This window comes from Corvus brachyrhynchos, unplaced genomic scaffold, assembly GCF_000691975.1.
Source record: "Corvus brachyrhynchos isolate BGI_N302 unplaced genomic scaffold, ASM69197v1 scaffold43, whole genome shotgun sequence".
NCBI classification, from domain to species: Eukaryota; Metazoa; Chordata; class Aves; order Passeriformes; family Corvidae; genus Corvus; species Corvus brachyrhynchos.
The window spans coordinates 3,084,395-3,097,236 of record NW_008237353.1 but is presented as its reverse complement, the minus strand read 5'-3'; the positions used below and the strand labels follow the sequence as shown (position 1 = coordinate 3,097,236).

The 12,842-nt window shown below is 37.9% G+C and overlaps 1 protein-coding gene across 7 annotated transcripts in view; it reads left to right on the top strand.

Moving 5' to 3' along the window:
* KIF13A (kinesin family member 13A) overlaps nt 1-12,842 on the top strand; it is a 119,119-nt gene that overhangs the window by 61,807 nt on the left and 44,470 nt on the right. For 6 of the 7 annotated variants that reach the window (XM_017730685.1, XM_017730680.1, XM_017730681.1 and 3 more), the window contains exons 5-9: nt 5,770-5,862; nt 6,350-6,530; nt 7,535-7,622; nt 8,929-9,063; nt 9,576-9,688. In XM_017730685.1, coding sequence (XP_017586174.1) covers nt 5,770-5,862; nt 6,350-6,530; nt 7,535-7,622; nt 8,929-9,063; nt 9,576-9,688 — 610 coding nt within the window. The remainder of the gene's footprint in view (nt 1-5,769; nt 5,863-6,349; nt 6,531-7,534; nt 7,623-8,928; nt 9,064-9,575; nt 9,689-12,842) is intronic. The other variant, XM_017730682.1, reaches the window with a different exon arrangement.

Here is a 12,842-nt window from a genome sequence, read left to right as displayed (position 1 = left end):
GTTTGCTGGGGTTTTTTTTCTTGGTGGAAGGCTGTGTGGGAGGCTTTGGTGGTGGTTTTTTTTTCTTTTCAGAAATATGCTAAGAATGTGAGCTTAAAGAGTTGCATACAAAAAACAATGGTTTCACTGATTTTGTTGTTGTGTTTGTTGTATGGTCTTGAAGCTGTCCTGTGGCTGCCAGCCCTTATGTTTTAGAACATAATGAATTTGATACAATATCAAAATAAAAGTAATTGAAAACCAAACCCAAAGTGTTTCAGGCTTAAGTTACTGGGTTGTTGGCTTGTTCACCTGCTTGTGCATGAGCTGATGCTTCCTATACAATGGTAGCATTTCTTGGTTTAGGTCTGACAAACCAAATGCTGATATGGCAATATTTCATTTTTTATATATTATTAATATTAAGACTCCTCAAGTCTGTTTCACAGCTTGGCCTCAATGACTATGCTTTTTTGTTAAGAAAAAAAAAAATTATGTTAACTGGATTTGGTTGGGATTTCTGATAGCTTCTTTGCCTCATGGAACAAACCTCCATTGTCCTAGGCACCTTGCAAATATACATCTTGTCTTACATCCAGAGACTGTTAATTCTGTAACAGTCTTTGGTATAATCTTAGAGTCCAAACAAGCCATCTGGCCACCTGACCTTTTGAGCTAAACTGGTATCTTGTGGATGCTGGACTACAGAAGGAATCCTGATCTGGAAGCTAGGTGCATTAAACACTTCTTGCCCAAAGTAGCTCTCTGTGGATGTGTAAGTTTAATGTCACTGGCAAGAGCAGGGATTAGTTGCAGAATTAAAAGGAAACACGTGTAAAGCTTGAAAGCTAAGTCCAGAGTGCTCGAAAATTTAAGCTGAAGTAAAATTCTTAAAAAGGCATGTGTGACAAATTTAGTTTCTTGAAAAACTCTTTTACCTGTATCACAGAGATACAGTGGGAGATGATACAGTGAAAGGTTTAGCAAGTACTAGGCTACCCTATCAGTCATTGCTCTCTGTGCAAAATCAAAATGTGCTCATCTGGCATTGTGTTGAATAAATATATTTATTTATATATATAAATATATAAATATATATAAATATATTAATACAGTGTATATCACACTGTATTAAAGATTTTGCTGATTGATGGATGGGACATGAGAACACACAGAATGGTGTGCACCACAGGCAACATATGTGGATAACTCTTCCTTGTTGTTTTTTTAAATGCCCACAAACCCAAAGTTTGTCTACTCCTGGAAATGCACATTTGTTACAGGCTCTTTAAAACTATCACACATGGTCAGACTGGCTTTATTTCTCACTTTATTGATTAATCTATGGTACTACCATCACTTACTAATACTGCTCACTGAAGAGCAAGGTTCCTGTTTGGATAAACTTAATTCTCAGGCTCTGGGGATGCAGGGCTGACCCTGAAATGGTATTTAGCCATCTCTTTCTGTTGTGAGAGATCTTCACCTTACCTGGCTGAACATCCAGGCTTATTTTCTTCATACTAATTTACTTTCTGTGCTCAAGTTCAGGAAGTACCTACCTTATCTTTCCAGGACTTGAAAACCTAGGTGTACTGTTGCTGTTGGCAGCAGAATTGCTTTTTTAGCAATTTTTTTTCTGTTGAAATGGAAACTGCATTCTAAAACTCTAAATGATCCAGTGATATCACCAACAGAAATAGTTAAGGAAACCTTTGTGTGACAAAAAACTTCTAGAGGGCATCTTTGAAGCTGTCCTTGCAAGACTATCTCTCATAAAGAGTACAGAAGAGAATTAAACTCTTCACAAGACTTTGTGGAACTGGTGCTCTGATCTCTGTCTCCCAAGATGAGGGGGCTCTTAACAACTTGATATCCTGTGTTAGAGAGACCCCGTCCAACCTGTCCTGGAACACTTCCAGGAATGGGGTCTCCACAGCTTCTCTGGGCCACCTGTGCCAGCGCTTCGTCACCCTCATAGTAAATAATTTTTTCCATGTATCCCATCTAAGCCTACATTTGGGAGGCTTTTTGTTTGTTTTTTTGCACTGAATACTGATGCCGTGCATTTCTGAAAAGTTTGTGTCTGTGTCATTCCAAGCAAGGAATGGTTTATGCTGATCATCACATGCTAACTTCTGCACCTTTTTTCTGATGATTTTTTTTTTTTTTTGAAAGACATAGTTGAGTGTTTGGTGAAAATATGGATCTCTTATTGGAAAGGGGTGGAAGAGAAGTCAATGAAGTAGTTTTTGAGGAGTGAGGGGAATTTGGTTGTAGGACGGAATGAGTTTGCCTTGATCTGAAAGAGGGATGAGCTTTGTCTATAGGCTGCAGTAGAGGTGTTTTGAGAATAAGCAAACCAGCTTATTACCATCTCTTCTTGACTTGAATGGGTGAAGAGTCAGTTCATGGAAAAAGGACACACCTGCTTGCCTTGAAAAGCTCACAGAGACAAATAACTGCTCAGCATTTTGGTGAAGAGGAGGATATTGAGAAATTCTCAAAGGTGAGAACAAAGAATTCTTTTTACAAGCCTGGACAACAGTAAGAGCCTTTTGAAGTGGATTTTTAAAAGGAAGAGAAGAAACCCTTCAGTTTTGGAAGGACTCAAGAGATGGCATAAATAACTACTGCAGCACTTAAGCAGGTCCATTCCTGGGACCCCAGACTGTATCACCTTGCCCGTGGATTTTTCATAACTCCCTAACCTGTATCATGTTTGGCCTGAAATCTCAGTTGTGTGTTTCTACAGCCTATGTTGTCCTGAAAGGCCATACACCTGACTTTGAGCTAAGCTGTAATTTTATAGGAAATATGTATGCTGACTGCAGCATTTTCGTTTTTAAAAGGAAGCAAACCAGGCAATTGGCTTAAAGAACTCTGCCCTTCTACCCTCATGAGAGATAGTGAGTTGTGGATTTTGAGCAGACACAGATGTCTTGTCTATTTGTAGTTTTGACTTAACATTGAAGCTGTTCCTGGTCTGCAAGAAGAATTCACCAGACTTTGCTTCCCTTTCCTCAAAAGGATGAGCAGGGGGGAGATCCTGGCCTGTGAGAACTGGCAGCTCATTTACTTACCTGTGGCACCCTGGCAGCCTTGGGCATGCTGCCCCCAGCTTGCCCCTGTTCTGAGCAGAAGGTGGGAGAGAGGATGGATGTTTCTGGCCTTTAATTGCCTCTGTAAGATGCTGTGTTGTCTTAGCCAGCTGGAAGATTGAGAATTCCAATCTTAATGACAATAAGGGTTAGTGTAGGGGAAATCCTCCTGTTAAGCAAATTTTTTTTTTTTTTTAATTTCTCCCATTTGATGAAAATTAAGTAATAAGTTAAAACCCCTGCTTACCTCTTTAAATGCCAGCCATCTGTGGAAGAAAAGAAAAAGTATGAATTGCAGGCAGTACAGATTTATTTAGCAAAACAGAAATGCAGCAGTGTAGGCACTGGATCTGCATTATTTCTTTTGACTGTAAGCGCATATGGACATAATTCTGTATAATACAGAGTTTGTAATCAGTTTGCAGACCCACTAATAAAATTCATGGGGGAAGCAGTGAGGTTTCTTAATGAAAAATAGAAAAATATCATGGATGATATACTGCTACCCTCAGTGCCCTGCATTTGCAAATTAATAAAATATCCATTATTGAAGTTCAACATTTTGTGTTCCTTTCTGTGAGTGCACTTAAAACGAAATCTTACTTTATCCCATGATCATTTAACTGATTACTATAAGCAACACTCTTTAATGACCCATTTGTCTATGTTGGTATTGCTGAGCTCTTAAAGTATGTAATAAAAATATCATTTTAGAGTTATATATCAGTGTCTGATTGATTTTCTGTTTGTGATGACAGTTTGAAAATTATGTATTTCCTGAAAAATAAAACCGACTTTGCTGGTGAGATTTAAAGTGGATTCCTTCCTTGATATTTAGCAGTAAAAGAATCTGTAGGTCATCCTATGGTCATTATGACCATGCACAGTTCTAAAACACTTTGGTATTTGCTTTTTTTCCCTTATGAAACATGGAGGAGGTTACTGGTTTATTGCTTGGTCAGAAGTGGGTGATAGAAGTTTTTTCCTCTTCTGACAAATGGTTTTATCCTATGCTCAAAATCACTGTGTAATGTATATATATTATAATACTTATCTTCAGTCTTTGCTTGTTTTTACGTTCATGCTCAGCAAGCAAGATAGTAAGTGGCTCCCTCAGGAGCTGGTTAGAAAGCAAATTTTTGTTTATTCTAGATTCTTGGTAAAATCTTCTGCTGATATATTTCATTCATTAGTAGTTGAACATTCTCTATTTCCAGCTTGTTGAACGGTGCTCTCTCAGCATAGCTACTATAAAATGGCCAAATGACCCCTCATTGAATGAGAAGTGACTGAATGTGCATGGTGAAGGAAATAGAGTTACTCCAGAATACAGCAGATTTTCCTCTGGTTTTAGTTCCTATATTTAGCATTTCTGAGCTGTGTTAATCCAAGTCCAGTGACACTTGGGAATTTTAGAAATTCAGCTAGAAAGATACACAAAGACCATTTGATAGTGCATCACTGCAGTTGTTTTTTCCTTACAGGAGAGAAGAAATTAGGTTCTAATTAAAGGAAAATAAAAGTAATGTACTTTTTTGTCCTGTTTACATGCCTCTAAAACATTCTGCAGTCATTCCAGAGGTGGTTCTGCAGGAGTTTTCTGGGCTTCGGAATGTAGATGTTCTCATAAATAATTGTGTAGCTAGAATATTTTTGATGCTAGTATATGCCATTTTGAGACTACAGAAGTCACTGCTGCATCCAGTGTAAGAAATAATTTCTCCTAACTGACAATTGCTGAAACTCCCATACCAATATGAGAGAGGCAGCTGATCACAGCTGTTCAGAAAGTCACCAGGCAGAGAATGTAAGTTTAAAACCATACACAAGGTGTACAAATCCTGTCCTTAGCTCAGCTCTTTTTGTTTTGGGTGTACATACAGCTGGTGTAATTGTCTGATCAGAACTCAAAGCATACAACACATTGACCCTCTTCGTGGTGTACAAATTCTGGGCTTTCCTATTTTGAAAACAAAACAAAATCAACTATTATTTTCATCTGCTACATCTGAAAGATTGAAGTGCATCTAAAATCTGCCTGCTCAGGGAGACAATTTTCAGACTATCAAATTCTGTGTCTGACATTTCAAATTTTATGGATTTGGCAGAATGTGTCCTCAAACAGCTCTGTTGAAGTCTCACAGCCTCCTAATATGCATTTTCTCCCTGAATGTCATTGGAATGCTTTTATCTTGGATCCAACATCACCTTGCCACAGGGTAAATTGTAATAGCTAATGGTGAAACTTGAGGCCAGTTCCCAAGAGAATGACTACTTGTATTCCTGTGTGCCCCTAATGTCCCAGTCACCAATGGGTTTAATTGCAATTTTGTTACAGAATTCTTTTGGGCATAGGTTGTGATTAAATAATGCATATTAATTGCAGAAACTACACTGAAATAATAAAAAATTTAGACATCCACGTTATTTTCTAAGCATTCAACTTATATGACAATTTCTGAAGAACTGCTCCCTTCACAAGATAGTCAGCAATATATTTAAACACGGGCAGCTGTTACACTACAATCAGGCAATAGTTTTAATCTTAACACTGTTGCACATGATGAATGTGCTCATTCATCAGTGCTCTCATTAGTAAAAAATAATGTGCAAGCCTTTTTTATTCTTGTTTTCAGTCAGTTTTATTATGTTATACAATTCAAAATAAACAAAACGAATTACTTTCTAGGTCAAGAAGTGGTGTTCAAGTGCCTTGGAGAAGGAATTCTTGAAAAGGCCTTTCAGGGATATAACGCTTGTATTTTTGCTTATGGACAGACAGGTGAGTGCCCTAAAGGGGAAGAACGCTTTGTGTACATGGGAAGTAAGAACAACAAAACATAAATATTAAGGTAGATAACACTTAAAAATTGTATTTTGAAATATCATTATATTACCTATACATTTAGCACAGCCAGTGACAAGTGAATTTCTTAAAAGGAGCTCTGTCAGTATGATCGTGGTTGCTACCTGTTGGGGCCTCTTTCAAAGCCTGAAAGGAGTAGTTCCTACAGAAGGCTCATTCAGTTTCTAGTGTTTAAGTGTGTTCCAAGGGGTTCCAAGTAATGTCCCAGCTGAAAGAAACCTTCTGGATAATTTCTCTTTTTGTTTACTGTGTCCAAAGAATAAGCCATCTGTCTGAAATAGCATGTCATGCTTTTCTGATACATGCTTCTGGAGCAATAAAAAGAGAATTAAAATGTGCTTTTTAAACAAATGAGTAATTCAGAAAATATATTCTAAAGCATCTTCTCCTTTTTTTCCTTTAGGTTCAGGAAAATCCTTTTCCATGATGGGCAATGCAGAGCAACTGGGTCTGATCCCACGGCTCTGTTGTGCTTTATTTCAGAGAATCTCTGTAGAAGAAAATGAATCTCATACTTTTAAAGTTGAAGTGTCCTATATGGAAATCTACAATGAGAAAGTCAGAGATCTACTTGACCCAAAAGGGTGAGTAGCTTCACTTTCCCTCACAGCTTTCTGAATTTTTGTCTAAAACTCTAAAAATGTGGAAGTTCCTGAGAAGGTTTTTTCGAAATGTGTGTTTGTATTACTTCCTTAGAGAGAATTAGGTATCAAACACCAGAAAAAAAGAGAATATTCATATGAAGTTTGTATATGAAATAGTAACTGGTGTGATCAATTTAAACATTAGGATACCATCCTACAGATGCAAACAAATACTGTATGAAGTACTTCACGACTAGAAAGCAAGACCACATACAAGTAAATTCTGGGGTGTTTTAGCCAGGTGATCCAGGCAGTGTTTGTGTAGGAATTTTCATCAGCTAGAAGAAATTTGTAGCTTATTCACACCTTGGTCCTTATGATTTAGATGTTGAACTTTTTGAATGTGGAAGGGTGACACCTTAGAATATACTTAGGAATTCTTTCTCCTGTTTTGTCTACACAGAAATACTGGTTAGGTGCTCTGGCTTGGAGTTGTGTATACAGGAAATAGTTTGATAGGACTTTTTCAGCTGAGCATTGATAAATGTGGCTTATATTTCAATTCTTGAACATAACTGCAGAACGTGATTAAGTAGGCAAGTTAGTTAAAAAGGTAGATTTGAGACTGGGTATGTGTCAATAAAGTGTAATGCGAGAAGAATTGAAGATTTAGCAAATTGCAGGGGGGGAGGATTCTTAGTTTCCTATTTTTGCTGAGCATTCTTTCTGCCAGTTAAGGCATTTCAGGTTTTGTTCCAGCCACAAATACAGGGGTGGGAGGATGCATTAAAAATAATTGATGTATATAGATCAAAACTGGTTCAATTGGTTTGAGTCTTTATGGTTTGAGTTACGAATTCTGGAATACTTTCTTCTTCCTGTTAATATTTAAAAATACATAAATTGACTTCTGCTATATAAAAGGTACTTATTTCATATTACAGTAATTTTTGGATATCGGTGCTAATTAGTAGATTGTGCATACAGTGTACTTTATTCCACAGGAGTCGGCAGTCCCTCAAGGTTCGAGAGCACAAGGTGCTGGGTCCATATGTCGATGGCCTGTCTCAGCTGGCTGTTACAAACTTTGAGGTAAATCTAAACCAGAGACAAGTTTATAAATAAAACACAAGCAGTGTTATGTATAAATAAAACACAAGCAGTAGGAATCTCAGAAGAGGTAAACTAATGTCTATCCAGATATTTTGGTTCATGAGTGATTATGGTCTCTGGCACTTGCAAGGATCCTCTCTAATTCTTCAGGAATATTTATTTCATGTGGAAGCACTAGTTTTGCCTTTATGTTAGTTACAAATATACTAGTGGTATCTCATTAATTTGCAGTTTTCACTGTATGTGCTATATGCCATGAACACAATGTTTGCTTAACACAGGAAATACGAGGATTCTAAAATAAGGATATTAGTCTTCCAGCATGAATTTGACTTTGTTGTTGAATACTACATTCTATGTTATATAGGTGTGTATATAGGTGATTCATAACTTAAATCACAACAGCATCTAAGCCCACTTGATTTACCAAAACACATTCAACTAAATTAGTATTGTGGAAGCCAATGAACCACTACAGGCACCATGGAAATAATTAAAGCAGTGCAGTTTTATGAATCATGTAGGACTTCTTTTTATGAGGAAATTGATTTGAAAGTGTTTTTTTTTAAAATATTAATTCTTTGTTTAGTGTTATGTTTTGCTTTTTTATGGGGTTTTTTATTTTTCTGCAGCATCTGTGTATATTATACAGTTATAAAAACTACTTTTTCAGCCTTTATGGTAAATTGCTTACTTTGAGAGCACAACTCCTTTGTGCAACTTCTGGTAAGTGTTGTTCATGCTTAAGCTTTGGCTGATGACTTCTGAAATTGTTTTGGAAGACTCAGCAAGCACATATATCAGGCTCTGCATAGTCATCTTTGTTCTACACATGTGGGAAGGTAGAGGTTGAAGTGAGGTAACTTTTTGAGCCAGTTAAGTGAAGATAGCATTAGTGCAGTTCGTTCGGTAAGGAGATGCCCTGTGTTCACTTGTGTAAATGAATCTGTGCTGGCCGGATTCCTGGCATTAAACAAAATGATTTGTAATGTGGATGTCACCAACATATTTCAGCAAGAGATAAGGAGAAGGTGCATTGACTGTAGTTGCTGGGCTTTTAAGTGCAGCCCTTAAAACAGAGATATGATTTAACATTGTTCTGTGGACTCACATGCCCTCTGTACCAATACATCTCAAAATGTGCAAAGAATTTTCCCATTACTTCTACCTTCCCTTGTTCCTCTCTCCCACACGTACACGCCCTTCCACCTAGACAGGGATTTTGTTCAGCAAGCACAATACTTTACTTTTATCCTAGCATTACTTTTTACTCTTTTTGCTCTAGGATATTGAGTCACTGATGTCAGAGGGAAACAAATCACGAACAGTTGCTGCAACCAACATGAATGAAGAAAGCAGCCGCTCTCATGCTGTGTTCAACATTATAGTGACTCAGACACTCTATGACCTGCATTCTGGTGTATGTGTTTCTGTTGATTAATTTATGAAGTCGTGGTGGATTCTTCTTCTTCCTTCCTCTTCCACATACATGCTCTGTTTAGCTGTGCTTTGACTTTTGATGCCATGGGGTCCAGTAATCAAGATTAAGAGAACCCTGGAAGAGTGAGGAAGCACACCAGATAAACAGTTGGATCACTTTTTAAGATTATATTGGCACCATGAAACCTTCTTAGGTCTTAACAGTTGCTGGAGTTAATGTGTTTTAATGGCCTACTCTGCCATAAGGTGATTGATGTTACCACGTGGCTGATTCTAGTTCCTTAGTGCTTCAGGCCTTTACCAGAAAATAGATGGGTGACTTTTAAAGAGCTATAAGACCTCTGACAATTCCTTCTTCTCTCATGTCTTGAATGTGATACTTTAACCCACATTATTACGAAGAACAGTGTTTTGTGGTTGCCAGTGTCAGGCATGTTGGTGCTTCATGCCAGTGTTCCTTAGCTGTTGTTCTCCCATGTCCCATCTGTGCAGAATTCTGGAGAGAAGGTCAGCAAGGTCAGCCTGGTGGATTTGGCTGGGAGCGAGAGAGTGTCCAAAACGGGAGCTGCAGGAGAGCGCCTGAAGGAAGGCAGCAACATAAACAAGTAAGACATTGGCGTACGTAGGCTGCAAAGCCTAATCTTGAAGGAATCACTGTTGGTTCCCTGGCCTCCTCTTGGTGTGCTTGTCACAAGTCAGCTCAAATGAGCTTCATCAGAAGCAGTTCAATACGGCTCTTTCAGCTGCTCTGTGCTGAGCAGCATGTGTTTCCTGACATTGGGATAGGGATCCTGATTCATACTTGACTCAGATGAGGGCTATATGAATTTTATCTGGAAAAAGTGACAGCAGTGCTCTTCAATTAAGCATATACCTTTTGTGATTCATGTATACACCCTGTCCCCAGGCTCATGTGTTTGTCTCATCATCTGCTCAAGGAAGAATGCAAAGTTGCAGAGTTGAATGGCTTTGTTCCAACATGAATTAAAATATGTAAGGGTATAATGCACAGTTTAAGAAAATCGGTTCGGAATGAGACTGTGTTGGTTTAGCATTGCCTTGGGCATTTGTGCTCAAGCAGTGACAAGTTTCAAAGCATGTTTTTAGCCATAATTACTGTGTTGTTGTCCAAAAGCAAGAATTTAGCACACTATTACTGTCTCAAATATACTAATTTTTTGGGAAAGAAAGAGTCTAACTGTTACATTAAAAGCGACTGCTTTTCTCATTTATTTTAAAATGTTACAAAATGTTTTGGTATTTTAAGTTAACAATGACAGCACAATACGTGTATGAACAGCATACATACTTACAGTGACTTAAATTTACCTCTTAGTGATTTGAACATGTTTGCTCTTCCTAGCTTAGTTTCTAATCTACTTTGTGTTTAATGCATCACATTGGTACCCACATTGGCATAGTTCTTATGACACAAAATGATGTGGCTGTCTTTGCCTAATGGCAGATACTGTAACTTTACCCCACAGGTTCCTAGTTAAATTCAGATTGGTTTTACTAGAAACTGTATTTGTGTTTTGCATAAAAAAGGTGAAATTAAATGTTTCTTTCTATTTTTTGGGAAAGAATTCAAATTCCAACTCTCCCAACAGCTATTAACAAATTGCAAACGTAACTATAGATACGGAAAGACTTCAATTTTTTTTTTCTTTTAGGATATTTATTCAGTGTTAAACTGGTATGGTATCAATGCAGTAGGAGAGGGTTGTTTTGTCCATGCTGAACCTCTTTGACAATACAGAACTTCAAATAAAAACACCAAACATTTCTGTAAAAGGTATTTTAAAAAGAAAACTGGACAGCTCTACATTTTCCATTCAATTAAATTCTTATATGATATAACTCTGTATTACTTAGTCCATTTATTTAACATTCTCTATTTGGAATCTCTTTTGGAACTGATAGGCGAAAGAGAATTCTTAGTGCTGTGCTTGGTGTCTTCTCTTAGAGTTTTGCTGTTGGAGCTTTAATGAAGTCTGACTTTTTTAAGCCTCAAAATTGATGGTACATGTTTAATCAGACTAGTTCTTCAGAGAATACTGTGTGCAGTCTTCTTTTAGGGTGCAATGCAACTGACTCCTTAGGGAAAGGTAATGATTTTTCTGGAGTGATACAGTATATTTAAACCATATACCTTACTATGTCCTCTCTTTTTCTTGTTATATTTCTTTTATAAAAAACCCCAGTAACATGTATTGGTAGAATGCGTTACATTTAATGAGATAAAAAATGGAGCTGCTGGCAAGTAAACTTGCTGCTTGTTTTATGTTTTATTGCTTGGAGAAGAATGTGGAAATAATGTGCCTGTTTCGTGTCTGTACCATTTATTTCTGATGAAAACTGGCTAGAGCTGTGGTAGATGCCACCTTGGTCCCACAACTTTTCCTGTTGAAAACATTCTTTATTGTTTTGGGGACAGCATGTTGCAGTGGGGGGCTGCTCTCCCACTTACTGAAGCAAATGAGAGTTGTGTCATTTTGTGTCAACATCTTCCTCACGTTGTAATGGAGATGGCTTCTGGGTTTTTTTTCTCAGAGATGATGTAGATTTGCCGTGGTAAAGGAGGTTTTTGGGAGACTTGCCATACCTCATAGGAAAACTGGATGTGCTTGTTCCTTCCCAGAATGGGCTAGTTCCCATACCTAGTGTAGAAAAGGAGGTGCTTAACAACTCTGCGGTGTAGTCAAAGAACTTCTAGAACACAGTAGTAGGAGGAAGCAGAGTAAACAATCTGTCAATTAGTGGGTACAAAAAAAAATACTTTCTATGAGCAGTCTGCAATTTTATCCCTGATTAGTAAAATCATAGCTGTTGTCATTTTAACTTTGGAATGCAAAAAGAAGATGTAGGCAGGGGCAAGGAGTCAGTTGGGACAGGTCTGGCTCCAAGCTGATTTGAAGGAGGGTTTTAGTATTCAGAGTTAACTAATAGAAAAGTGAGCTTTGCTCACTGAAGAATTTGGTTCTAAATTGTACAGAAGTGGCTTGAATGAGTGTCACTTAGGGACAGAGTTGTTCCCGTGTGATGGGGAAGCGCCATTCCCTTTCAAGTGCTGCTGGCTCAGGCCCATGGGTGGGAGTGTGCAAGCTTCCCACTGCCCACTAGCAAGGACAACCTGGTCGTGCCTGAGGAACAGGGACAAGGGGAGCAGACAGCATGCAGAAATGGCATTTTTCTGGAATCTTGCAGCAAGTCCACTCTGCTGCTTCTGGACTGACTCAGTCTGCTGTGTGCTGCGGGCTTAGGCCTTCTGGTTGATTCATTATATAAGTACCGTGAGATAGGATCAGAGTAATGACAGATCTCTGATGCGTCATTCAGCATAAAGCAAAGCAGCTGATGAGTCCTGTAATTTTGTTGGGCAGCCATTTCTTTTGCTGCTTCCCTTAAAGTCTTTAAACAGCTTTGTATTATGAAATCTCAAGCAAACTACATACATGATTCCAGTTGGCTTTTATTGCAGATGTTAACAGTTACTCTTAAAATAAGATCAGTATTTATAAGGAGCAGTAATACTATCACATTTTTAATCCCATGTTAATAAACTGTACCTTATCATTTCCTTTTCATTAAAATGCAGTACCCATAACTGAAATTGGTTATTCCCTAGTTGGGAAATAGTTTCCAATCACAGGTCTTTTTGAATCCCTGTTCTTCCTACTTTCCTTCTGACTGTCCATTTCTTCCCTCTCCCTCAGGGTTTGGCTTTGGTTTTTACACTTCCCCTCATTTAAAGAGGGA